Source organism: Megalobrama amblycephala, linkage group LG2 (assembly GCF_018812025.1).
Source record: "Megalobrama amblycephala isolate DHTTF-2021 linkage group LG2, ASM1881202v1, whole genome shotgun sequence".
In the NCBI taxonomy this organism is placed as follows: domain Eukaryota; kingdom Metazoa; phylum Chordata; class Actinopteri; order Cypriniformes; family Xenocyprididae; genus Megalobrama; species Megalobrama amblycephala.
This window is the reverse complement of record NC_063045.1, coordinates 7,967,312-7,995,256: the sequence shown is the minus strand read 5'-3', so window position 1 is coordinate 7,995,256 and position 27,945 is coordinate 7,967,312. Positions and strand designations below refer to the sequence as shown.

The following is a 27,945-nucleotide window of genomic DNA, read 5'->3' as shown; positions in this document are numbered from 1 at the left end:
TGCACACTGTCAGTTTTTGGGATTGACAACCACATTTACTTACAGGTGTGGGTCTCGAAATGTTCCGTTTACACAGCAACTTACAGTAGCGTCTGGAACACTGTCCGTATGAACATACAATGAGAGTCAAGCCCATATTCTCTTACTAGTAACCATAACTAGTAATAACTCCTCAAGGTGGAGGGGGACAGCATCCGCTCCAAGCCATCTTGAAGGAAGGAAAGCACAGAGCTGACCGGGCATTTTCGGGGGTCACCACTCGAACACCACTCAGTGAACAGACTCCAGGGGGTCACCACTCGAACACCATTCAGTGAACAGACTCCAGTTAATGGCATAAGCGCGCCTCATAGAGGGGGCTCTAGCCGGAGTGATAGTGTCAACTACCGCGGGCGGTAGGCCACTTAAGTCCTCCGCGTCCCATCCAGAGACCACAAGTGGAGGTTCCAGAGGTCAGGACGTGGGTGCCATATGGTGCCCTGTCCCTGAGAAAGCAGGTCCTTCCTCAGGGGCATGCGCCAGGGAGGGGCTATCGCGAGGAGCACCAGCTCTGGGAACCAGGTCCGGTTGGGCCAGTACGGTGCAACTAGCAAGACCTGCTCCTCGTCCTCCCTGACCTTGCACAGTGTCTGTGCGAGAAGGCTCAATGGGGGAAATGCATATTTGCGTAGACCCCGGGGCCAGCTGTGTGCCAGTGCATCCGTGCCGAGGGTCCCCTCAGTCAGGGAGTAAAACAACTGGCAGTGAGTGGATTCCTGGGAGGCAAACAGGTCTACCTGTGCGTCCCTGAATCAGCTCCAGATCAGCTGGATCAGCTAGAGCATCACTCACTGCCCAAGCACACCCTGTATGACCTGAGAGTTAGGTAACCACTTTTTCTTGAGAATTTGGGACCACTGGCCATTGAGCCAATGGCGGAACAGTATAAAAATTCTCCACCTGGCCCTCCTCTGGGGAAAGGAGTGGTGCGTACACCAGCCCCTGAGAAAGAGCCATTCCCTGAAACTCCTGGTCACCCATCCCAGGGCGCCTCGCTAACCATCAGGTTTAGTGGTGACCTGGGGACGGGCTGCATCACCTTCCTGCAGAGGGCTTGGCCTCACGGTAGAGCCGGGGCGGAGCACTGCTCGCAGGGGGATGTTCTTGGCGAGAAGCAGACTGGACCACAGTGGAGAAGTCTGCTTCTGCACTGTCAGGAACTGCTGTGCAATCCCTGCTAGTGTCACCAAAGAGATCACCTCGTGAGACGGGAGCGTCAAGAAAGCGCATTTTGTTGACATCTCGCGTCTCAGCAAGGTTTAGCCAGAGATGGCATTCCTGGACCACCAAGGTAGACATCATCTGTTTGAGGGCCCGAGCTGCGATTTCTCTCGCCCAGAGGGCAAGGTCAGTCAGTACGCGCGGGTCCTGCATCAACCCCGGCTCAGAACTACCCTCGTGCGTTGCCTTGGCCAGCAGGATGACCATAGCACGCAAGAAGAAGGCGGTCTGTCCCTTAGCACTGTGAAGCTTAACAGCTAGAGCTGCCATCACCTCACAGGCACTGGATGGGAGACATGGGTGATTCCACCAGGTGGCAGCATTCTGCGGGCATAAAGCACCGTAGTTGCACAGTTCACCTGAGGAACCCCCCATGAACCCCCTGACTGCCCCAGAGACGAGGGTAGTGAGAGAGGAAAAACTTTTAACAGATTTTGGCACTAATGTGCCTCCATACTGCCAAAGCTCTTCATGCACTTCTAGGAAGAAAGGCATGGGGGTTGGGCGAGGCGATCTTTCGCGTCGCGCTCCAAGCCCAGAACCAATCATCCAGCCACAATCGTTCAGAATGAGTCTGAGTGTGCGGCGGCCCAGGAAAGCATGGCTGTCAACTCTGAATCCGATTTAGCACAAGCAAACACCGCTGAAGTGGGAAGCTCAGCTTCATCTTCCTCTCCAGAGAACGACAGCCCTCTCACAGATGCAGCTATTGATATCTGATCCTCATCCGGAGCACCAAATGACACGCTGGGGTCAGCAGGCTGTCAGCAGGCAGCTCACCGGCACACGACACACTGAGGAGCGGGAGATCCGCGGGGGTTTTCTCGGCGGAAGGCTCTTGCTATAACCCTCTGTCTCCCAAAGTGTTGAACAGACTCACGGCTGTGTTTTTACACAAAAGCCCCTGGGTGCAAAGTTTGTAAACCCAACAGGAAGTGAGATATTTTGAATTTTCTCTACAAAATTTTGGCAGTTTTTGCCATTTCCACATGTTGTACTTTAACGAACTCCTCCTAGAGATTTAATCAGATCAACATCATATTTGGTCAGTCTAATCTAAAGGCCTTTGAGACGTTAAATTGCGAAGATCTAGAGTTTTCGCTGAAGGGTGTGGCCGTAGCGGCCTGCCAAATTTCGATGTTTTGCCATGAAACAGGAAGTTGTTGTAACTCAGGCATACGATGTTGGATCTGCCCCAAACTTCACAAGTTTTATTAGAGTCCTGACCTGAAGATATCTATATGCCAATGTTCAGTTGCAGTCATAGCGCCACCTGCCAGCAACAGGAAATGACATGTTTTACACTGTGATTAACTCCTCAAAGACATTTAATAATAACAACATCATATATGGTCAGTCTAATCTTAAGGCCTTAGCGACATTTAATTGCAAAGATCTTGAGTTTTCGTTGAAGGGCGTGTCCATGGCAGCCTGACAAATTCTGATGTTTCACCATGAATGTTGAAGCTGTTGTAACTCAAGCATACAGTGTCCGATCTGCCCCAAACTTCACATGTATGATAAGAGTCCTGGCCTAAAGACATCTATATGCCAATATTCAGTTAGTCATAGCGCCACCTGCTGGCAACAGGAAATGGTATGCTTTACACTTTAGTTCACTCTCAGAAAAACATTTTAATATGCCATGATGTACCAAACATACTAGAAATATGTTACATCATGAAACACTTGGCTAAGTGCTAATCTATGCGATTAAAGCCAAGAAACAGGAAGTTCTAGTAACTCAGGCATACAATGTCCGATCTGCTCCAAACTTCACATGTTTGATAATAGTCCTGGCCTGAGGACATCTACATGGCAATATTCGGTTACGGTCAAAGCGCCACCTGTTGGCAGCAGGAAGTGTGGCACTTTTACAGTTTTTCTCAGTCGCTTTGGTGCATTTCTCACATCACTCTTTACATTTGCACAACAGTTAGTTCAATCTCCACAACATTTAGTCATTTGTGCACATCATAGTAGCAGTTTCTCATTCCTTCGAACAAATTGCAAATGCTTTTGGACATGCATCAATTGCTTTCATACAACTCTCTGCTATTTACAACATTATCATTTGCTTATGTGATGTCAGTCAAAATTAACTATACTTGTGAATGCTGAATAGTCATTCCATATAAAACTAATAGTCCTCATTTCATTGCTTGAGTCATTACATACAAAAATGTTGAACTAGTTGTCAAAATCTGTCAAGCAAATTTTACACATTTTTGTAAAATCTTTTTTTCCTGAAAATGTCTCCTAAATTGAACAATTTCTCTCAAGTGAATCTCAACTTTTACTGATGAGAAGGGGTGTGTGAAGCATTAGTTGCAACCAATGATAAGCCACTTCTCTACAATCACTGTCAGAGCTGAATCCCATAAACTCCCACAAGCATATACGAACCAAGCAGGACATAGTGTGTACCATTTCTACAATACTGTGACACAGAAATGGAAGGTCAGCCTCATGGAAGAGTGGTAAGGGTGCGGGGAAGAAGGGGAAGGGGACAAAACAGGGGAAGAGGAAGAAGAGGCCAAGTACATAGGCAGATCCCTGATGAAATCAGGGCTACAATTGTGGATCATGTTGTCAATCAGCCTCACAATGGCTGAGGCTGGTCGAAGGGTGCAGCCAAATGTTGGGAGAACCACTGTAAATTCAATTATTCAAACATTTCGTTGGAAGAACATGTGTGTATAAATGGACAGTAATTCAGCACTAAACAATCTGCACTACACTACTGTCATCGTGTCATACATGAAGCTTGCAGTGGGACAAGAACTTGTCACTGTACAATTTACATTTAGACGTACAGCTTTACTGCATCACACATTTAGTGTATTGTAGTGTACAGTAGTGTTACAGTAAAGATTTGCCATATGTACTGCAATATTGTTTACAGTTGTGCACAGCTCTACCCAAAGGGAGTTTATGTTTGTTGCAAATAAGGGTGTATTTTTTCTTTTGCACAATGCTGTGAACAAATTAGAATTGCAAAGAGCATATGCAGTAAAAATGTGAAACATACATATTCAGTGTCTTGTACTGTTACCTCACTAAATACAGTAATGTGTAACTTTACTGTATTTTTCAAATGGCTCTGCAAATAGTATATAGTGCTGTCTTGAGCATTTTCAGGTAGTGTCACCAAGATCTGACTTTTTTGCATTGGAAAACATTGACAGAGTAAACTGTCATAATGAAAACATGACAAAGCCATTTGACTATCTTGTTCATAAACAATGGTGTCAGGACTTTTCATCTTGATGACACTGACACTTTCATTGACATAAATACTTGCTTTTGAGGAATGACTTATCCATTTTGAGCAAGTGACACGCTTTTGCAGGTTATCAACTAGGTTTTGCAGTTTGTACTAATTGTTTTGAGAACTGCATTAACTGTTGTGCAAATGTAAATATTGATGTGAGAAATGCACCAAAGCGACTGAGAAAAACTGTAAGTGATTTTGCTATAATTCTCCTATATTTACTTGATTACATGCATGTCGCCCACTGTTCACTGTTTTCCTGATGCTAACGGGTGGCGGTTAGCCCGGGTGCGAGGGCCCTTTCATCGCTGCTTGCAGCTTTAATCTGAAATTGTAACTCTTGCGTTGTGCTCTGTCTATATATGCTTTCCAATTGAAAATTCATGACATGCATTCTTTGAGCTGTTTTAGAGAACTGGTTGGGTCATTGGTTGATCTAATGCTTTACATTCCCTTAAATACATTAGTGAAATTCAGGATTCACCTGCAAAATTAATTAATTCAGGACACATTTACCAAAGTCTAATAATATACTTGACAGATTGTGATAACTAGATCAACCATTTTGCATTTAATGACTTGTGCGATGAACTAATGACTATTCAACAGAGAGCCATATAATACATTTTGAGCAACATGACATTAGCAATTGATAATGTAGGAAATGGCAGACAGTTGTACATAATCAGTTGCATGAATGTACCAAAGCATTTGCAATTTGTTCAAAAGAATGAGAAACTGCTTTTATGATGTGTACAAGTGACTAGATGATATGGATGTTGAACAAGTAGTTTTGAAAATTTCAGTTCTGATCTGAGAAATGTGCCAAAGCGACTGAGAAAAAGTGTAAGGTGTTAGATCCAGTCACTGTTCTTCACCGCAGCGGCTCCCATCAGTTTTGTGTTTCTTTTCCAAATTCAAATGTCGTGTCATGCGCAAGATGTTGCAAAGGACGTGGCACACATGTGCAATGGTTATAGACTCCGGCTAGCTCATGTTTACATGCTGCTGTTAGTTAATGAAGTTTTCATTGATGAACTCGTGGTTCAATTGGTCTCTTGTCATGTCAAAAGTGATAATACTTTTCAGTTTTTATGGACTTTGCCATCTTTAATATTACGTTGATCACTGTCATTATGGTTACTAGTAAGATAATATGGGCTTGACTGTACAAATGAATAGATAAAATAGAATTTAAATAAACATCAGTGAAGCTCACAGGATGAAGCTGCTTCCAGGAGCAGTAGAGCTGATGAAAGGATCATGATTTGAAGTCAACACAGGTTTATTGTACTTGTATACTTGAATACTTGTATAAAGAGCAAGTTGTTGTCGTTGGTCATTTATTTGGTATATATGCATTATCTCTCTCTCTCTGTGTGTGTGTGTGTGTGTGTGTGTGTGTGTGGAAAGAGAGAGAGAGAGAGATTTGCTTCCATAAAAGGACAACAAATGTGACCAAATAAATAGATGAAGAAAACCCACTGGATAGGCACATGCACTTTAAGGTATTTTGTTAACATCTTAGATTGTAATAAACATAATTTAACTTGTATTTTGGGTTCAGATTCCAATGTCTAATGAAAGTATTGGTAAAATAAGTGTAGTTAGAAAGATTAGGGTGTTTTCACACCTATGGATCGCTTGTTTTGTTCCGAAACAGTGACTAAATTTGTTACAATGTTGCATTTTCTTCTTGGTTCGGTTCGCTTTCACATGACAACATTTCAAAGCGTACCAAAATGCGTTCAGGCAAGTCACATGCGAGTACAACTGGTCCTCTCATTGGTCAGAGTTTTCGCTGCGTCATCCATCAAAATAATGATTGACAAGCTAGCTCCATGAGCTTATTGTGGCTTTATTTGTAACTGTCCAGACACACACAAACACTTTATAAATGTAGCCGTCTCTCCCGCTGTTAAATTATATACTCCATTCATATTTGCTGCGGCAAATTCAAACGCGAGCTCTTTCTCTCTCTCCTGTTGTCAGTGTGTCTGTCGAGAGAGACCATTTGAATTTTATAATGAAGCAAATAACTGAGAGAATTGAGACTTCGTCGGGACAGCATTCTCGCACGGAGAAGTGTAATTACACAACATAGGCGCTCGTTGGTTTTCAGATATGGTAAATAATGTGCTCACTCACAGAATGAGACATTACTGCTTTTTATATCACATTCCGTTATTAAAATTATATCATTTGGTTCATTGGTCCATTAACTGGGTCGGATTGCTTTCACATCTCAAGCGAACCGCTCTAAAGTTCGTTTGAAAGCGTACCGAGACGACCTCTTCAAGCAGGTCTCGGTACGCTTGTTTGGTCCGCTTTTGGTGCGCACCCGAGTGCGATTGCTGCAGAAACACATAGCTGCTTTTGTAAAGTGTATTTAAACTGCAGAATTAAAGCATATATTTAAATTATTGTGACAGATATGAAGTGGGAGGAGAATTTATGCGTGCGTCACGTCCTTTGCGGAAAGACTTCCGCAAAGGATGCACCTGTGTATCCTTGCTCATGACTCCTCAGGAAGCTTCCTCACTCCTCGATCCTCACCTCCTCGCAGTGGAATTAGAGAATTGAGATATCCTTCAAGATGGCTGAACTTGATTGGTTTCCGGATCATAGGATAGAGGACAGAGGAGCGAGGAAATGAAGAGGGATATTGAGAAGCACCCCTGGACTCCTTACCTGTTACTCACCTGAGATTCCCTTATCATCTTCCATCGTCTGCTCTCCGTTCTCTGTGGATCCTTCACCTACAAGACATCATCTGTTACACTCCAGCTAAGTGACTGTTCCAAAGTGCTTATCCATTCACTCACCTGCATTCTCCTTCTGCCAGTGTCCGTGCCTCAGTCTTAATAAAAATACCTGTTTAAGACTTAGCTGCCTGCCTCCGTCTGTGTCTCTGACATATATAAGGAGATTTCAAATTTTTCTAGTGATAAAATATGTTTATGAGGTGTTTAATTCATAAAATATTCAAGAAACTTTTCTTGCATTAAGTTTGTGTATTTATGAACAATCTGCATGGAGAGAAAACAAGAATTATTGCACAGGTCCTCAGACAATTTGTGGCACTGTGCTTTCGTGCACAATAATATACAGCTGTATCCTCAGTCTGAAAGTTTTGACCTTGTAAGAAAACTGTGTTGCTGGAAGTTTCAGCTGTGAAGCTGATCTTATTCTTCATTGTGTCGCTGGTGCCTGTATCACCAGAACTACAGAACCAGCCAATCCATTCCAGCGCTTTTCCAGTTACCTGTCGTATCCAGTTGGTACAGCCACCTCCTGATGCTGAATATCCTGTAATCTTGCAGCCGATGGAAAATGATTCCCCAGGTTTTACCACCATTAGAGCAGGCTGATTCAACTCAATGCAATTACCACCTGGGAACATCCATTTAAAAACACTGTCATTGACTGAAATGAGTTACGCACATTGTCACCAAACCTCTTAAAATTAACTTAGACTGATTGTATTTTAAATTACTAGCAGCTACAAAACACATTAATAAACAGTGTTATGTAGTGTTGATGCTGATACTCACTGAGCACAGTAGATAAAATCATCACCAATAATTTAAAGTACATGATTCTGTCTGTCTGTAGTCTCTCAGATTTGACTTGTGACTCTCTCCACCTCTTTATTGTGTCTGTATGCTCCTGTTTACATAAGGAAGGAGATTTGCATCAAAGCTTTCTAGTGAATAAATTAAATTAAAATGACAAATGAAAATGAAAATGACCCTAAATAAAAACTACAACATTGCCAATGACAACAGTCTATTTTGCTTATTATAAATGAGCCTTTAAAGTAATTAAATATCTTCTATTTCATTTGTACACCGATTTGATGATCAATCTAATTATATAAAGGGCAAACATATCCCGTGGTACCTGTTGCATTGATCAAAGCTATAAATAATTACATATACTGTTTACAAATACACTGTAATGGATCGGTGATTGTAATGAGTGCACGATGCAGGAGAATCGGAAAAGTCATTTAATAAATCCAACAGAAACACATAGGAAAACACAGGAGCTACAATAATCCACAATCATGTTAATCAAAAACATTTACAATAGCAGACAATGAACTGAGGAAAACTCAGGGCTTATATCCATGTGGAATAATCAGGGAGAACAGAAACAGGTCTGATGAACCAATAAACAACCTAGGAGACTGGTACATTTACACAACAACTATGTACTAAAAACAGAAAATTTTTCCTTTGGATCCCATGGATCCACAAAAATGACTAAAAAGCTGTATGCCAGGCCAGTAGTTGGCGATATCACTTTGTAAAGAAAAACCATGAGTCTGTAGACTGAACAAGTTATATTGATCCACATTGATGTCACCGTTTTCACAAATTTGCGTTTTTGTACTTTACACAGAGATGGTAACTGTATCGTTTTTTAAAAATGTGCACTTTCAAACACGTTTTCAAAAGTTTGCTTTTTCAGGCCATTAAAACGCTGTTGTCAAGTAAATGAACAGCCAAAACGCATTAAAAAAAAAAGAAAAAAAAAAAAAGAAAAAGTGTCTTCAGTCTTGAGGCTGTTCATCTGCAGGTACAGTTGACTGCTGGAGTCATCTCTGGACACTCTGAACCTTCCCTGGACTGACTGGGAATAGCTTATAGGAGAACTGGATGTGCTGATGTATGCAATCCATTCCAGTCCTTTACCGTGACCCTGTCTCACCACACCTGCCCAGGAGCTGCTGAAAGTAAATCCAGAGGCAGTACAGACCAGCCAAAAATATTCACCAGGTCTTTTTACCACAGCTTGAGACTGAGTGAAGGTCTGACAATGAATATCTGTGGAAGAGCGAGGAAAAAAAGACTTTAAAGTCTAAATGTAAAGATGTAAAACTATTTAAAAAATCTGAAATCTGAATTTAAAAAAAAAAGAAATCTGCACTCTAAAAAACTTTATTTAAGATACACAGGAAATAAGATGACAAACTTTTCAGCTCGACACTGATGAAGGCAAAGAGCCGAGACATTTGTCATCTTATCTCCTGTGTATCTCAATTAAAGATTTTTAGAGTGCAGATTTCCTTTTTTCCTCTTGAATATCTTCCCACGTAGAAGGTGACGTTCTCGTGACCTTGCATAACGTTCCCTAAAAGTTCTCTAAAGGTGACGAAAATTCTGAACCTTTACAGAACATTCGGGACGTTCCTAAAATGTCATCTTTTGGTAATGAAAGTGCTGCAGTTCAAGGTTCCGATATGAGTTTAGGGGGACGTTCTCTTTTGTTTATTTTTTGGTTGCACAAGAACGTTACAAAGAGGACGTGGGAAGTTAAGAGAACGTCCTTTAGTAATAGTCCCCTAAACATTCCCAGAATGTCCTGAATGTTCCCTGAGGGTCCACCAAATAACGTTCCCCAAACTTTAAAAGAACTCTACATCGTGACCGTCTCTGAACGTACTGGGAACGTTAACAGGTGACAGGTTATATGTTGATGTTTAATAGAAAATAATACATTTTGAAGTCACCGTTATGGAGGTGAGCGTTTGCTTTAGATGGGCATAAATTGAATAATCAAAAAAAAAAGACTGTATGCTTCTTGGTGACTACAATATTGATATTTCTAGGGAAGATGGGGCAAAACGTGACTTCATGAACATATTGCATTCCTCCGCTTTTTTCCCCACCATCGATAGATTTACTAGAGTAACACCTACATCCAAGTCTATTATTGACAATATCATTACTAATATTCAAAACATCAAGCTGGACTTCTATCTATGACAGTGCGACTCCTGATGCCGCATATGACAATCTGATAAAGATCATTCAAGAGTCCATTAAGGACACAATTCCTGAGAAGACTGTCAAATGCAGCACTACTCTCTCCAGAACCCTTGGATCACAAAGGGAATTTTGAAATCTATTAAATATAAAAGTAGGCTTTACAAATTATACATGAAAAATCCTTCTAGTTTAAATAAAGAGAAACATATTTCTTATAAAAATAAATTAACGCAGATTATAAGAAAGAGCAAAAGAAATCATTATACAGAATTACTAAAAGCTTCACAGGGGGACTGTAGGAGGTCATGGAATGTGTTAAATGAAGTTCTCAATAGGAGACATAAACCGACTGCTCTACCTGTTCTTGGTGATGTCAAAGCTGATCTTGCACAGAGTTTTAATAATCATTTCGCCTCAATCGGTGTAAATCTGTCAAAAAATATAAGTCAACCCAAGGATGTCACTTTTAAGCATTTTCTTACTGGTAGTTATATTCATTCATTCTTCATGACACCAACAGACCGTACCGAACTCCTCAAGATTATTTTAAACTTGAGGAGCTCATACACCGCTGGTGTAGATGGAATATCTTGTAAGATCATGAAGGTCATTGCGAACGTCATTGTGGAGCCACTGGCTCATTGTATTAACCTTTCTTTATTTACTGGTATTGTACCTAAAATGGCAAAAATTGCTAAGATAATTCCAATTTTTAAATCGGGCGATAGAAATGATTTGAATAATTATCGGCCCAAATCAATTCTACCCACTTTTTCTAAAGTAATGGAGAAGGTAGTATACAATAGACTTAGTGGCTATCTTGATAAATTGGATATTCTTGTTCCCTCTCAATACGGTTTTAGAAAAAAAGAGCACAACCTGTATGGCAATATTAGACCTAATTGAACAAATTAATGACTGTATTGAAGAGGAGAAATGTGGTATTGGTATTTTTTTGGACCTATCAAAAGCCTTTGATACCATTGATTTTGATATTTTATTGCACAAATTACAACACTATGGTATCAGAGGTCTAGCACTTGAATGGTTCAGAAGTTATCTATATGAGAGTGAACAGTATGTCCATGTCAGTGATCATAACTCTACTTGTAAGCCCATAATCTTGGGGGTCCCCCAGGGCTCTATTTTAGGGCCACTCTTATTTATTTTATATATAAACGATTTTGTAAATTCATCGACATTATTCTATAAAATCATCTTTGCAGACGATACAAATTTGTTTTTAATCACATAGTAATCTAATTATTTTACAAGATATAGTCAATTCAGAGTTAATCAAAGTTGACTCTTGGTTTAAATGTAACAAAATGTCATTAAATGTAAGCAAAACAAATTTTATTATATTCAATTTGACCAAGAAAAAATTACTTAAAAACACTGATCACTGTTTGATTAAAATTAATGACCAATTGATAAAAAGAGTGTATTCCACTAAATTCCTGGGGGTCCTCATTGATGAATCTCTTACCTTTAAATGTCATATTGATCATCTTGTAAACAAACTGTCAAAGTATGATGGCTTGTTTTATAAGATCAGATACGTTCTTCCATTGTCTGCCCTACTTTTGTTGTATAAAACTCTCTTTGAACCACATTTGAATTACTGTAATGTGCTATGGTGCAACACCTTTACAAGTCATCTTAAAAACCTTGCATCATTACAAAGGAAAACCATACGGGCTCTGACCTGGTCAGATATAAATTCTCCTACTCACCCTCTATTTTATCGTTTCGAATTACTAAGACTCACTGAGCTGAATAAATATCATAATGCCTGCTTTATGTTTCAAATAGTTAATCAATTTGAACTCTAGATTGTGTAACCTCGTTCCTATCTCCAGCCCCCAGCACACATATCAAACGAGAACCAAATCACTCATATCTGGAAAATATCGCCGACATGTTCGCACCAGTATGAGTGTTGTCTGTAGGGGGCCACAGATTTGGAACGGGATTGATGATGGTCTCGAGGTGTTGCCCTCTATCTCCAACTTTAAAAGACAATTAAAAAAATATTATCTATCAACCTATATTTAACATATAATTGTTCTTTTCATGGTCTCCTGGGATGTACAGTATGTGTATGATTTGTATGTGTATGTATTTTATGTCAGTATTGGTGTGCTTTTGCGTGTTTTCAGTTCATTTACCATCGTCTGGTTATAGGTGGAAACTGTGTACCTTGTCTGTTCCACTTATATATATATATATATTTATTTAATTTTTTTAAATTTATTTTTTTTCATAAACTATGGGCCCCCACCTATAAGCTTTTTTTGCTTCTTTGGGGACCCATTTCACTGTACCAATGTTGTATTTCTGTACCCCCGCTGTATTACAGATTGTGCTGGTAGTGGTATTTGTGAATAAACTATATACTCAAGTGTGAAAAAAAAAAAAAAAAAATGGGCTCTTGATATTTTAACATTAGATTTTCTCTGGCTGCTTTAATTGTGTTTTCAAAGCATGTTTGTTACAACAAAAAATTGCAAGAGAAATTCTGATCAGATGAATTTGGTTATTTGATGCTGATTCATTGATTCTCTCCAGAGTTTAAACTCTGAGTTTGTTAGCTGTTAGTTTTGTCTATTTTTTATGACAATCAAATGTTGAGATTTTAAAATTCATTATAAAGACAATGTTTTGAGCAGTGTCTTTTAGAGAAAAACTAAAGTTAAAATGTCAAGGGTCAGGAGCCCAACTAAAGCAAGCGCTTTACCTCCATAACGTTTCCATAAATATGGGCCCTGTTAGCGTTTAATGTTCTGTTTCTCTTGTGAGTTTTGTGAGGTTACCATTGTGCTGAAGGTTAGAACCTGTGCTTCAGTCAATGATGAGCCCAGGATGTGCTGTTGTCAGCTAATGACGTACTGCAAGAGATTTGCATTTTAAAGAAAAGTTTTCATAGGAATTTAAGAAAAAATATTTTTTTGTTTGAACAGCCACTGTTTTTTGTGTCAATTTAGCTCTAATTTTTATTTATTTATTTATTTTTTTAACAAAGGCAGCAGGGACGTTCTGAGAATATCACATTTCCAAATAAAATATGTTTCCCTAAATGTTCAGAGAAGGTCCTGAATGTTCTGTAAAAGTCCCTCCCCCCCTTTGGGTTGCAAGTAGAGAGGACAAAAATATGAATTAAATATTTGCGCATTTAAAAATAAATATATCTCTGTTTTAACTTTTACTAACAAATTTCAAAGGTTAAAACATACCATAATTTTTTGATGATGGAATGTAATCTGGAGCTTAAACTATTTGTGTGGTGAGTGACAATGTTGTTTTTGAACAAGGCAGTAACTGTTTGCGGGAACCACCTGGAGTCACAACTACTGACTAATTCAGACTGTGTGAGCACAACCTGAGAGTCAATACCTGTGGATAAACATAAAATGTACAAATAATCAGTATAATGTATTTATTTACACTAAGAAAAGAGTTTATTTTGTCCTATAAATATATTTACCAGACACTGCGGCCAGCAACAGCAAGAGATATGAAGTGAACATGATTTATGTCAAGGCTGAACTGGTGATGAGTCCTTCCACTCAACAGTGTAGTTGTTTAAATATGGAACGGACATCAGATCATTTGCATTGAAACCCTGAATTAGCAAAAACTGTGGAGTCTGTGGAGCTTGAGGCCATTGAGGTTCAATTTCAGGGACAAAAGTACCACCTCTTGATGTGACAGTTTTTATTTTTTTTTTTACAGTTGGCACATGCGTGTAACTTCTGAGTTTCTTCAAACAGATCAAACAGTGATGTGTTCTGGTGAGAGTGGGTACAGGACTGTGTTTTAGTAATGACAGAGTCCTATTACTACAGCTGTGTCTTTAGCCTCTGTAGTGTTATTTTGTTAAGAGAGACTCTAGAGACCTTATTAGCTTTTTTAATGTTAAAAACATCACCAAGCAACAGAATAACAAACCCTATTGAAATGTTCATAAGCTTTATTGAAATGGCAGTTTTTGTGCACAGCGCTGCAGTCATTTCAGTCACTGTGTCTCTCGGGCACAATAATATACAGCAGTGTCTTCATTCTTCAGGCTGTTCATCTGCAGATACACCTGCTTCCTACTGTTGTCTCTGGAGATGGTGAACCGTCCTTGGACAGACTGGGAGTAATACATTTCCTTGCTATCATATTTGATCCATGCCAGCCATTCCAGCTCTTTTCCAGACTTCTGTCTGATCCAAGCCATCCATTTATTATCAAAGTCCAAACCAGAGGCAGTACATGTCAGTTTATGGGATTCTCCAGGTTTGATGACTACAGCTTCAGACTCGGTCAGTGTCTGACACCAACAATCTGCAAAATAAAACATTATAAATATGTGTAAATTCAGATAAAACAAACTATTATATTCTGAGCAGTAAAAACCGGAATCATACAATGAGAAGCCAGTAACAGTACTGTAAATCCCAAAACTTTACGCTCCATATTGTTGTACCTGAATTATTGAGCTGCACACTGATAGAGAACTGATTATGAAGGTTCAAGAGGAAGATGAATTTGCATAATCCACTTAAATATTCAGTTAGGGTAGTATTGTATTTAAATATGGGCATCATATTACTGAATCAGATGTATGTATGGATCCACATAGATCCACATAAGGCATAGAAAATAATGAACTCAAATCTTTGTATATTGAACTCTAATATTTATTTATTTAGTTGTTTTTTTATGTGTATCTGATGTGTATTATTTATAATATATGAATTTATAATTATAAATAAATGATTTTACTTAATAATTATTTAATCATGCATGTTCAGTGTTTGTGCACATGTTTTTTTGCACAAGCTTTAAACTGGAATTCATCACAGTGCCTGTATACCGAACACAATAATACACAGCCGTGTCCTCAAATTGCAGATTTTGTCCTTTAAGATATGGGACTTTAGCGGAAGTTCTACCCGGAAGACTTAATGCACGTCATTGCTCATTATCTAACCAGTCATTACACGTCACCTGAGTATATAAGTTCTGTTCCCATCCACTATTGTGTTCGCAGATACCATCGCTGGCGTTCACCCCATCCTCCCCACCACCACCAGGTTGGTCCCTGTCCAACAACGGGGGTAGGCTCCGCCCCTGCCTTCAACTTAAGGCAGGATTGCAAAAGTCTGCTACCCTCCGGATTGTACTATGGACAGGGCCTACGCCAAAGAACTTTATCATTTATCATTGTATTTACATTCATACTGTTGAATAAATCTATTCAAATGTTTCTTTGCTTCCTGAGTCTTTCTGGTAGAAATACTGTGCTTGTAGATGTGTCTCTGGAGATGGTGAACTTATTTTTCAGTGAATCCTTGTAGTCTGTTCTACCACCAGCATGGATCATGCCAATGAACTCAAGGATCTTCCCCTGAGCTTGTCTAATCCAGGAAGGTGCCTTGGAGCCATCACTGAGATCATAACCTGATACTTTACAGGAAATGGTCAAAGATTCTCCAGGTTTTACTGAAAGTGAGCTTGGTTGGCTGTGTTCAACAGTGCTGCACACATCTGCAAATTAAGCACAAAAATATGTTAATTTTGAAAAGGTACTTTTGGTTATGATTGTATCAATGGTGAAAAGTTTAATACTGCTCAAAAAACCTTGAAGAATTGTACTCACAAGGCATGACAGACATCATTATGAGTACAGACAGGATAAAACATGATTTTATGAGTGGTTCTTCTTCTCTACTTCGTGGGAATACAAGAAATATACAGAGCCAAGGATGAGCTGGGTATATAAATACTGGAGAATTTGCACTGAGTATTGGTACATGTGTACATAACGCATGTGTATAGCATGAATATTAAAGGAATTGAACAATTTTGTCATCATTTACTCACTCTCATGTCGCCCTGTATGACTTACTGTCTTCTGTGGAACAGAAAAGGTGGCTGCTTTTTCCATTCAAAGAAAATAAAAAGACTATGTCTCCAAAATGACAAAATAAATAGCATTAAATTTATCATTAATGTAGTAATTACAAAAAAAAAAAAAAATCATATAGGTTTGGAAAAGAGACTGCATTTTATTGTTCTAATGAAAACTAATGACACAATGTTTTGCTTTTTGGTTATATTTTTGGGTGAATTATTCCTTTAATGTGAAATGATCTGGGCAGCGTTTCCCAAAAGCATCGTAAGCTTAAGTTGATCGTAGCTCCATTGAAACCAATGGCGCTACGATCAACTTAGGCTTACGATGCTTTTGGGAAACGTTACCCTGATTTTAATGTGTCTTATGGGGGTTATTAGTGTTCATCTCTTGAGAGCTCCATCAGACGAATTCCAGACAACTGCTGAAATTTAGAGACTGCTGTTTTTAGCCTGACTTCAAAACTTGTTTAAGGATAAGAAAGAGTGATAAAAGATATATTACTTTATCAGTGTATGCCTTTGTTCTGTAATTTATTCATGGTGTGTTATTTGCTATTGATTTAGTGTTTCTGAGATGCATCCAGATCACCGAGTCTAGCTTGTGGTTGGTGGTAACAATCTACTGTGAAAGATCAGTTGTTTTTTTGGAAATTCACCAGCACCTCGTTGATGGTTCATTTTTTTAGATGTCTAATTTCTAAACTAATTTCCAGTTTAGAGTGAATATTTGTTTTTAGTATATCGTTGTTGTTTCCTCTCCTTTCTGGATTAGTATAAGTTGTGGGCACAAGGAGTGCCTTCTGGATCTGCATCTTATCAGGATGTATTTAAAGGATTGCTGCAGTTACATGGTGCACTTGCTTGCATCATGGTGCATGTTAAGTTTAATATTTGAACTTATTTTAATAATTACTTGTTTGTTTGTTTGTTTGTTTGTTTTTGTTTTGTTTTGTTGTTTGTTAAAATAAGCTTCCATCTTGACAATATCCATGTTATTAGCAGAGGTAGTGAAGATTTTGTGGCAGAAGGATTATTAGAAAAAAAGAATCCAGTCCATTATTAATATAAAGAAAATGTATGCTTTAGACTGAACAGATCTGCTACATACTGAGACATACTGTGGGAAACTGACTTTACTTTAGATTTACTGAGTTGAGCAAATATGATTCGAAATAAGGAATCATTTTCATATTTACAGGTTTTTGTATCTAATGTACATTCAAAACACTGTAGACTGTCCATTATGTCACTTCAGAGGCTCTTCCCCTTTTTCAGCTTGTGTAACTCAACCATGTCCACCTGAGTTTTTGAACAGCTGTTCTGTATTAGTGTTTCCACAGTGTCTCTCTTGCACAGTAATACACCGCAGTGTCTTCAGTCTTCAGCTGATTCATGTGCAGATAGAAATTAGAGCTGTCCTTAGATGCTGTGAACCTGCCCTGCACTGACTGAGCTGAGCTCTTATCAGAATCTGAATAATAATAAATAATCCATTCAAGTCCTTTTCCAGGTGCCTGACGGATCCAATGCATGTAAGCGCTACTAAGAGTGAATCCACTGCAGGCACAGGTCAGTTTGTGGGAACCACCTGGAGTCACAACTACTGACTGTTCAGACTGTGTGAGCACAACCTGAGAGTCAATACCTGTGGATAAACATGAAATGTACAAATAATCAGGATCATGTATTTATTTACACTAAGAAAAGTGTTTATTTTGTCCTGTAAATATATTTACCAGACACTGCGGCCAGCAACAGCAAGAGATATGAAGTGAACATGATTTATGTCAAGGCTGAACTGGTGATGAGTCCTCCACTCAACAGTGTAGTTGTTCAAATATGGAACGAACATCAGATCATTTGCATTGAAACCCTGAATTAGCAAAAACTGTGGAGTCTGTGGAGCTTGAGGCCATCGAGGTTCATTTCATGGACAATAGTATCACCTCCTGATATAACTTTTTTACAGTTGGCACATACGTGTAACTTCTGAGTTTCTTCAAACAGATCAACAGTGATGTGTTCTGGTGAGAGTGGGTACAGGACTGTGTTTTAGTAATGACAGAGTCCTATTACTACAGCTGTGTCTTTAGCCTCTGCAGTATTATTTTGTTAAGAGAGACTCTAGAGACCTAGCTTTTTTTAATATTAAAAACATCAGCAAGCAACAGAATAACAAGCTTTATTGAAATGTTAATTTTATGAGTGGTTCTTCTTCTCTACTTTGTTGGAGCACAAGAAATATACACAGCCAAGAAAGGGCTGGGTGTATAAATACTGAAGAATTTGCATTGAGTATTGAATATTATAGGGATAGTTCACCAAAAAATGAACATTTTGTCATCATTTACTTACTCTCATGTCGTCCGATATGACTTACTGTCTTCTGTTGAACAGAAAAGGTGACTGCTTTTTCCATACAAAGAAAATAAATATACTACATCTCCAAAATGGCAAAAGAAATAGCTTTAAATTTATCATTAATGTATATATATATATATATTCAATTCAATTCAATTCAAATTTATTTGTATAGCGCTTTTCACGATACATATCATTTCAAAGCAGCTTTACAGAAAATGGATGTCAACATTACAATTTAAAGAATGTAGTTAGCAAATAATATACTTTAGGTAATTAATTACAATCACTGTTAGCAGTTTAACTGAAGGTAGAAGCAAAGAGCTCCTGGAAAATGAATTACATTAACAATAAATTAGGATATAGAGATTATGCAATGTGAATGTTGATCCAGATGATTGCGTCTTCTGAAGTCCTCGCAGGAGCTGGCGCCGTCTCTTCACAGGTGATGGTCGTCTGAGGTCTTCTTAAGAGGCTGGATCCAAACTGAAACTGAAGTCCTCTCTAGTTACCTCAGGGCGGGTGTCCCGAGGTAAAACAGAAAAGCAAAAGGAGAATAATTAGCGTAGCTGCTGTTCATAACTTTAAGCAAAGATAGTCATGTGCAGTTGATCTGGTATGAGATGCATTATGTGAATGCTTGGCTAAAGAGATGTGTCTTTAATCTAGATTTAAACTGGGTGAGCGAGTCTGAGCTCCTAACATTATCAGGAAGGCTATTCCAGAGTTTCGGAGCCAAATGTGAAAACGCTCTCCCTCCTTTAGTGGACTTAGCTATCCTAGGTACAACCAGAAATCCAGAGTTTTGTGACCTTAGAGAGCGTGAAGGATTGTAGGGCGATAGAAGATCAGTTAAATACACAGGAGCTAAACCATTTAGAGCCTTACAGGTCATTAGCAATACTTTATAATCGATACGGAACTTAATAGGTAACCAGTGTAGAGATGATAACATTGGTGTTATATGATCATATTTTCTTGACCTGGTAAGAACTCTAGCAGCTGCATTTTGTACTAATTGTAGCTTGTTTATTGATGAAGCAGGACAACCAGCTAATAATGCATTACAGTAATCTAGTCGAGATGTCATGAAAGCATGAACTAACTTTTCTGCATCAGAAATAGATAACATATTCCGAATCTTAGCAATGTTTCTGAGGTGGAAGAAGGCTGTTTTTGTAACATATGAAATATGATTTTCAAAGGACAAGTTGCTGTCTAATATAACACCCAGGTCTTTAACTGTCGAGGATGGAGTAACAGTACATCCTTCTAAATGCAGATTGTAGTCTGAGAGATTCTGTGTACAGGTTTTTGGCCCAATAAGTAATACTTCAGTCTTATCTGAATTTAATAGAAGAAAATTACTAGTCATCCAATGTTTTACTTCTTTAACACACTCTGTCAGTTTGGATAATTTAGAGATTTCATCTGGTCGTGATGAGATATATAACTGAGTATCATCGGCATAGCAGTGAAAACTAATTCCATGTTTTCTTATAATATTGCCGAGTGGCAGCATGTAGATTGAAAATAGCAGAGGGCCTAACACCGATCCTTGCGGCACTCCATAGTTTACTATCGTGATCTTAGATTTTTCCCCGTTTATATAAACAAAATTGTGACGGTCTGATAGGTACGACTTAAACCACCGTAATGCCTGTCCCTGAATACCAGTGTAATTTTGTAGTCGATCTAAGAGTATTATATGATCTATAGTGTCGAACGCAGCACTGAGATCAAGTAACACTAGTATTGAGACACAGCCTTGGTCAGAAGCTAGAAGCAAGTCGTTTGTAATTTTAACGAGCGCAGTTTCTGTGCTATGATAGGATCTGAATCCTGACTGGAATTTTTCATAGATAGAGTTTTTTTGCAAGAAGGAGCACAATTGGACCGACACCACTTTTTCTAGTATTTTAGACATAAATGGAAGATTTGAAATGGGTCTGTAATTTGTTAATACGTTTGGATCTAATTGTGGTTTCTTAATGAGAGGCTTAATAACTGCTAGCTTGAACGGTCGTGGGACGTGACCTAGAGATAAAGATGAGTTGATAATATTGAGAAGAGGTTCTTCTGCTACAGGTAACAGCTCTTTCAGTAGTTTAGTGGGTATTGGATCTAATAAACATGTTGTTGGTTTAGACGCAGTGATAAGTTTATGTAGCTCTTCCTGTCCTATAGTTGTAAAGCACTGCAACTGTTCTTGAGGGGCGATAATTAAAGCTGAATCATTAAACTCTGTCAAAGGTTGTACATTTACAATTTTATTTCTGATACTTTCGATTTTTTCATTAAAGAAATTCATAAAGTCATCACTACTAAACTGTAATGAAACATTTTGTTCTGGTGATATCTGTTTATTTGTTAATCTAGCCACTGTACTAAATAAGAACCGTGGATTATTTTGGTTATTTTCTATGAGTTTGCGGAGATGCTCGGCCCTGGCTGTTTTTAGAGTCTTTCTATAGCGGGACGAACTGTCTTTCCATGCGATTCTGAAGACCTCTAAACGAGTTTGTCTCCATTTGCGTTCTAGATTACGAGTTTCTCTTTTCATAGCGCGAGTAATACTGTTGTACCATGGAACAGTATTTTTCTCTCTAACCTTTTTTAATCTCATCGGTGCAACAGTATCTAATGTACTAGTAAAAATGGTGCACATACTGCTAGTCATTTCCTCAAGATCATTTGCGTGTTTGGGTACGATGAGCAGCTGAGACAGATCAGGCAGGTTATTTGTGAATTTATCTATAGTTGTCGGGAGAATTGTTCTGCCTAGTCGATATCGTGGCGCAATTTGACAAATATCATCAGTATGCAGTACGCATGTTACAAGGTAGTGATCAGAGACGTCATCACTTTGCGGTAGAATTTCTATATCAGTAGGATTTATTCCATGTGATATAATTAAATCTAGAGTATGATTAAGACGGTGAGTGGGTCCAGTGACGTTTTGTTCGACCCCAAATGAGTTTAGTAAATCTGTAAACGCAGCCCCTAACGTATCATTTGTATTGTCTACATGAATGTTAAAATCTCCAACAATCAGCGCTTTATCAACGTTGACCAATAGGTCTGAGAGAAAGTCTGCAAACTCTTTTAGGAAATCAGCATAAGGCCCTGGAGGTCTATAAACGGTAGCCAAAGCAAGAGATAGTAGCGACTTTTTACTTATATCTGAGAGTGTAACATTTAGCATAAGGATTTCAAATGAATTAAACCTGTAGTTTGTTCTCTGAGTAACATTAAGTATCTCTCTATAGATTGTTGCAACACCACCGCCACGGCCAATCAGGCGGCATTTATTTTTATAACGGTAGCCAGGTGGACAAGACTCATTAAGACCAAAATAATCATTTGCTTTAAGCCATGTTTCAGTAAGGCAAATTACATCAAGACTATTATCCGTGATAATTTCATTTATGATAACTGCCTTAGGTGTCAGCGATCTAATGTTTAGTAGCCCTAGTTTTAGAGATTGTTTTTGTTCAGTAATTTTACAAAAATCTGGTTTGATCACGATTAGGTTTTTTCTAGATCCTTTATTTTTATTGTTAAACCTCACTATTCGGGGAATAGACACAGTTTCTATAGACTGTACTACACTCACATTTCTATCAATGAAGTGGGCAGAACACAGGCTGTGATTTGAGGTTTGACTTACTAGTCATACGGTGCGAAGCATCTTGGAGATGTTCTCTGACAGAAGATCAGCTCCGATGCTGCTGGGGTGCAGGCCATCAGCACGGAAGAGCCTAGGACGCTCCCAGAAAAGATTCCAATTATTTACAAAGAGCAGCTTCTGTTCATTACACCAAGACATCAACCATTCATTTAAAGCAAATAATCTACTGAACCTTTCATGTCCTCGTCGGTACGTCGGAAGCGGTCCGGACACGATGATCTTCGTCGCGGGCGATGTGGCTCGTACCGTCTCGATCAGGCTTCTGAAGTCCTGCTTCAGCACCTCCGTCTGCCGCAGCCTGGTGTCGTTCACCCCCGCGTGCAGCACTACAGCTCCGATGGTCTCAGCACCGTTGAGGATCGCGGGAATCTGCGCAGAGACATCGAGAACACGAGCACCAGGAAAACAGTGACTGCGCACCTTACCTTTGGCTGTGGTAGCGTGGACGTGGCGGATGATGGAGTCTCCGATGACCACGGCGTCGCGTTCTGCCTCGCGAAGAGGGGAGAAGCGGTTCCGTGTCGAGACGTCGAAGACCGGGGGCGGCGGAGGAGAGGTCCTGGTCCGAGGCCTGGCTCGCGTCTTCCGCTGCTGAAGCACCCAAGGTCCCTGGTGTGACGGCGCCGGAGTGAACGAGGGCTGGGATGAACGCGTTCTTGGTGCTCGGGCCCTGTGCAGAGAAACACACGGCGTAGAGGAAGCAGGAGTGTTAATATCACGCTGCAAACTTACCGAGGGTTGGTGAGCGTCTGCGCGAGAAGTTTCCAGCGCTGTCTGCCGCTCGCGTAGCTCGGCCTGCTTCTCGAGAAGGATCCGGATCTGCCGCTCCACGGCCTCCAGTTCCAACTGCACTGCATGCAGCTCAAACGTGTCCTCACCTGCACACAAAGGTAGAGAAACATCCAATACACTCGCCATTAGAGTAGATGAAACAATAATATTCTGAGAGAGAAGAGTACAAACGCTAGCGTAGCGTGGGCGTGGCACGCCGCTAATGCTAACGGGCTAAAGCTAGTAGCGAAAGTTCGGAAAGTCGGATAAAACTAGCGATATCAAGGTAATCCAAATGTTTTTATATATAAAATAATGTTGGGGATGTGTTCCCCCACCGAAAAAGAAAGAGTGATAGATTATAAATTAGATTTTACGAGGCAAAAACAAACAATTAGGAATCAGCTCGACGGAGCTCTAGCTCAAACAACGCGGCAGCAACAAACAGGACGTGACGTATATATATATATATATATATATAGGTTTGGAAAGAGACTGCATTTTATTGTTTTATTAAGTTAAAACTAATGATATAATGTTTTGCTTTTTGGTTATAGTTTTGATGAATTATTCCTTAAATGTGAAACAATCTGATTTTAAATGTGTCTTAAGACTGCTGCTTTTAAACTGACTTCAACACTTTTTAAGGATAAGAGAGAGAGTTAGAGAGAAAGATGGTATCAGAGTAATTTATTAATTTGAAAATAAATCATTAAGTCACTGTACAAATGAACAGATAAAATAAAATACATAAAAACAATAAATTAAAATACAGTCTGGCCTGTCATCTCCATTCTTCACCCTCCCCTCCCAGGTTTTTGAAAGCTGAATGAAAACAAAGTAAATGTTGCACAGTAATACACCGCAGTGTTTTCAGTCTTCAGCTGGTTCATGTACAGAGAGAAATTAGAGCTGTCCTTAGATGCTGTGAACCTGCCCTGAACTGACTGAACTGAGCCTGTCTTCTCATCTATGATGTGTGGACTAACAGAGTAAGTGTGCTCAAGCAAAACTGCCAATTACTTTTTTTTTTTTTTCCTTTTTTTTTGTATAATGAGGAAGGGTGCCCTCTTCTGTCCTCTGAATGATTCTTAAAATTTTGCTTATTGCATATTAGCTTGTTTGCTTATTGTACACAAGATTATTACATGCCATTTAGAACACTTATAGGGATAGCTCACCCAAAAATGAAAATTTGATGTTTATCTGCTTACCCCCAGCGCATCCAAGATGTAGGTGACTTTGTTTCTTCAGTAGAACACAAATCATGATTTTTAACTCCAACCGTTGCAGTCTGTCAGTGGTATAATGCATGTCAATGGTAACAAATCTATGAGAGTAAAAAAAACCATGCACAGACAAATCCAAATTAAACCCTGCAGTTCGTGACGACACATTAATGTCCTAAGACATGAAACAATCAGTTTATGCGAGAAACCGAACAGTATTTATATAATTTTTTACTTCTAATACACCACTATGTCCAACTGCCTTGAGCGCATGCACGGCATCCGATGCGTGAGGTGTGTATGTGCTCTGCCGTAGTTTATGCAAGCGCTGGAAGTGATCTCTTGTACAAACATCGTTGGTACGACGGCTAATCAAAATGGTACTTACTTGCGCTTATCCGGATTGTTCAAACCGTCTTAAAACTAAAAGATTACACTCTCTTGTGTGAACTCATTCGGGAGTGGTGACTTTCCACGTATTCCCAACTTCTGAGTTATGGTTGATTGCTCTTCGACTGGATATCAACACAACCATTAAGGTACTAAGTTGTTGAGGGTCTGGAGCGATCATTTTTACATATTCAGGAGAGGATCACGTATGACTTAAACCATCAGCTGTGCCTATGGTTTTTCCACATCCAACTGATGTATGTGTCCTTTTTATTTGTAAAGCTGCCCTTATGAAAAGTAACAAAATAAAATGAAGTTTTGATGTAATAAAACCATGATTTTTTTAGTGGTTTTCTTCCATTTGTATAACAACTGATGTAACAGGCACCATGTTTAAACTACAGCAGAGCACGTACACACCTCACGCACCGGATGCCGTGCATGCGCTCAAGGCAGTTGGACATAGTGGCATATTAGAGGTAAAAAAATTATATAAATACTGTCTGGTTTCTCGCACAAACCAATCGTTTTGTGTCTTAGGAAATCAACGTGTCATCACGAACTGCAGGGTTTAATTTGGATTTGTCTGTGCATGTTTTTTTTTTACTCTCATAGATTTTGTTACCATTGACATGCATTATACGACTGACAGACGGCAACGGTTGCAGTTAAACATCATCATTTGTATTCTACTGAAGAAACAAAGTCACCTACATCTTGGATGCCCTGGGGGTAAGCAGATAAACATCAAATTTTCATTTTTGGTTGAACTATCCTTTTAAAGATAACTGATTTACACACGCTAATACATCACCTGACCTACATGTACAAAATATTTGTCTGTCTGTCAGTCTATCTATCCATCTTTGGTATACAAACTTTGGTTTTTTTCATAAGCTATACTAAAAGTCTGAAGGGTCTAATATTATGTCAACAAATAAACCTTTTTATTGAAAATGTCTTCATTGAAGAGAGAGGTTTTTGTGCAGGTCCTGTGGCAGTTTGTGGCACAGTGTATGGCGAGCACAATAATACACAGCTGTGTCTTCAGTGTTGAAGTTTTGTCCTGTTAAAATGACTGCGTTGCTGGAGGATTCAGATGAGAAACTGATCTTATTTTTCAGTGAATCTTTGACACCATTGCTACTGGAAGTGTAGAACCAGCCAATCCATTCCATCGGTTTTCCACTTGAATGTCTGATCCAGTTTGTATAGTCACCGCCTGAAGCTGAATATCCAGTGATCTTACAGGCGATGGTAAATGTTTCTCCTGGTTTTACTACCATGACAGGAGGCTGATTCAGCTCAATACAGAAAAGACCTACAAACATTAAAGCATTTTTAGTAATACAAATTGAACTTGATTTATTTGTTTGTTTTTTTTTTGTGTTGAGCTGAAGATATACTCACAGGGTGCAGTTGCCAAAACCAGCAGTATGGAAATGCAGTCCATGATTCTGGTTGTATTTTCACTGCACTGTGGCTCTGTAAAACACTAAGAGCCTTTATTATGTCTGTGTGCTCCTGTTTACATGAGAGAAGGGTGGAGATTTGCATTGATGTAAAATGTATCCGTAGTTTGTATGATAATGATGCAAATTTAGTTGTCTGACATTGTATTCTTGATTTATAAAATAATGTCTCAAAGAGAAGCAAGATACAAGTTTATTCATATTTATAGTGTAAATATCTTGCTACTGACACATTTTATCCAAAGAAAACATCTAATGTACATATTAGGCCTAATCTCAGCCATGCTGATATATAGGAAAAAAACATATTTTACTTTCATTTTTTGTTTGTTTGTTTTTACTTGTACACAAAAGTTTAATAAACAAGTTAATAACTTACAGATTAGAGAAAATATAGGGTAGCACTTTAGAATACTGATCCTGCATTAATAAATAACTACACAGGAACAAATGAATAATGCATTATTAACACTCTAGTGACTACTATTAACTAACAAAACTCTGATTAATGAATTAGTAAGTAATAGTGCTCAGTTGAAGAAAGTAGTTCACTATTAGCTAATCAGTAACTACTGTTTATTTATACAGAGAACTACTAAAAACTACTATTTAATTAACAGAAATTATGCATAATGTATAATTAATTCTAAAGTTCATGGAAGGTCATGGTAACGCACTAGCAATGACTCAGGAATTACCAAATCCTTCAGAAGGAATTAGTCATTCGTATTTGGATCAGTATTCTAAAGTGAAAAACATGATAAGTCTCTAGTAACTACTGGAGTCATTGTAAATTTTTGAGGTTTTTGTAAAGTACTGATAGTAATAACTCAAGAGCTACTACATCCTTCTAAAGGAACTACTACTTATTTGGATCAGTATTCTAAAGTGAAGATCATGGTAACCCACTAGTAATTACTTAAGTGTTACCAAATATATCAGAAGGAATTATACTGTACAAAACGGTACAAAAATGTACAAAAAAATAAAAATGTTTACAATGACTTCAGTAGTTACTAGAGAGTTATCATGTTTTTCACTTTAGAATACTGATCCAAATAATTTGTTTTTTTGTAATACTTCAGTCATTACTAGTGCATTACCATGATCTTCAGTTTAGAATTAATTATACATTATGCATTATTCATGTTAATTATGAAACTGTATATAGTAGTTCTTAGTAGTTCTCTGGGAGGTATGATAAAAAACAGTAGTTACTGATAAGCTAATAGTGAACTACCTCCTTCAACTGAGCACTATTACTTACTAATTCATTAATCAGAGTTTTATAATAGTAGTTACTATAGTGTTAATAATGCATTAGTCGTTTGTTCCTGTGTAGTTATTCATTAATGAAGGATCAGTATTCTAAAGTGTTACCAAATATAGTTAGCACCATAGCAGAACCATTGTGTGCATGTCTCAAACTAGCTGTTTTGTTGCTGAGGGAATCAGTTTTTGAATGAATCAGTCACTCACTCATGAAGACAGTCACTTGTCGCCACCTACTGGTGTAATAATATAACCTGCAGAAAGAGTCAGAAAAATCTGCAGCACTAATGCACAGACTCACACGCAAACAAGCAGGGTGATACAAATGGTGAAAAGCCTGAGTGATCATGGTCTGTATATCAGCACTTTCAGTCTGCTTGACCAATCAGTTTCGAGAACCAGAACTGGTTGTTTCATAAACACTAGATTTGAGTTTTCCAGCATCAGCAGTATACTGGAGTGAGGAAGTGTTTTTTGTATTGCTTTGACCCTGAACTCAGTCACTGTGCTATAGCACAATAATACACAGCAGTGTCTTCAT

The 27,945-nt window shown here is 38.7% G+C and overlaps 1 protein-coding gene and 3 gene segments (V, D, J or C); all 4 read right to left on the bottom strand.

Annotated features, from left to right (window-relative positions):
• Window positions 1-14,272: 14,272 nt before the first annotated feature.
• LOC125262806 lies at window positions 14,273-14,779 on the bottom strand. The segment is given in 2 exon segments: window positions 14,273-14,643; window positions 14,727-14,779. Coding segments are annotated over 2 exon segments (363 nt in total).
• Window positions 14,780-17,543: 2,764 nt separating this feature from the next.
• On the bottom strand, window positions 17,544-18,044 carry LOC125263413. The segment is given in 2 exon segments: window positions 17,544-17,863; window positions 17,955-18,044. Coding segments are annotated over 2 exon segments (363 nt in total).
• Window positions 18,045-18,384: 340 nt separating this feature from the next.
• Window positions 18,385-23,487, bottom strand: LOC125263381. 2 transcript variants are annotated; one of them, XM_048182400.1, is made up of 3 exons: window positions 22,443-23,487; window positions 22,250-22,340; window positions 18,385-19,091 (listed from the first exon to the last, which is right to left on the bottom strand). In XM_048182400.1, exons 1-2 carry the CDS (start codon window positions 23,186-23,188, stop codon window positions 22,253-22,255), a joined length of 834 nt encoding a protein of 277 aa, XP_048038357.1. In that variant the 5' UTR covers window positions 23,189-23,487; the 3' UTR covers window positions 18,385-19,091; window positions 22,250-22,252. The 2 variants fall into 2 exon arrangements, with proteins under 2 accessions (XP_048038357.1, XP_048038356.1); XM_048182399.1 differs by having other exon boundaries at window positions 22,250-23,487.
• A 2,135-nt stretch (window positions 23,488-25,622) lies between these two features.
• On the bottom strand, window positions 25,623-26,199 carry LOC125262614. The segment is given in 2 exon segments: window positions 25,623-25,981; window positions 26,071-26,199. Coding segments are annotated over 2 exon segments (402 nt in total).
• Between the last annotated feature and the right edge of the window lie 1,746 nt (window positions 26,200-27,945).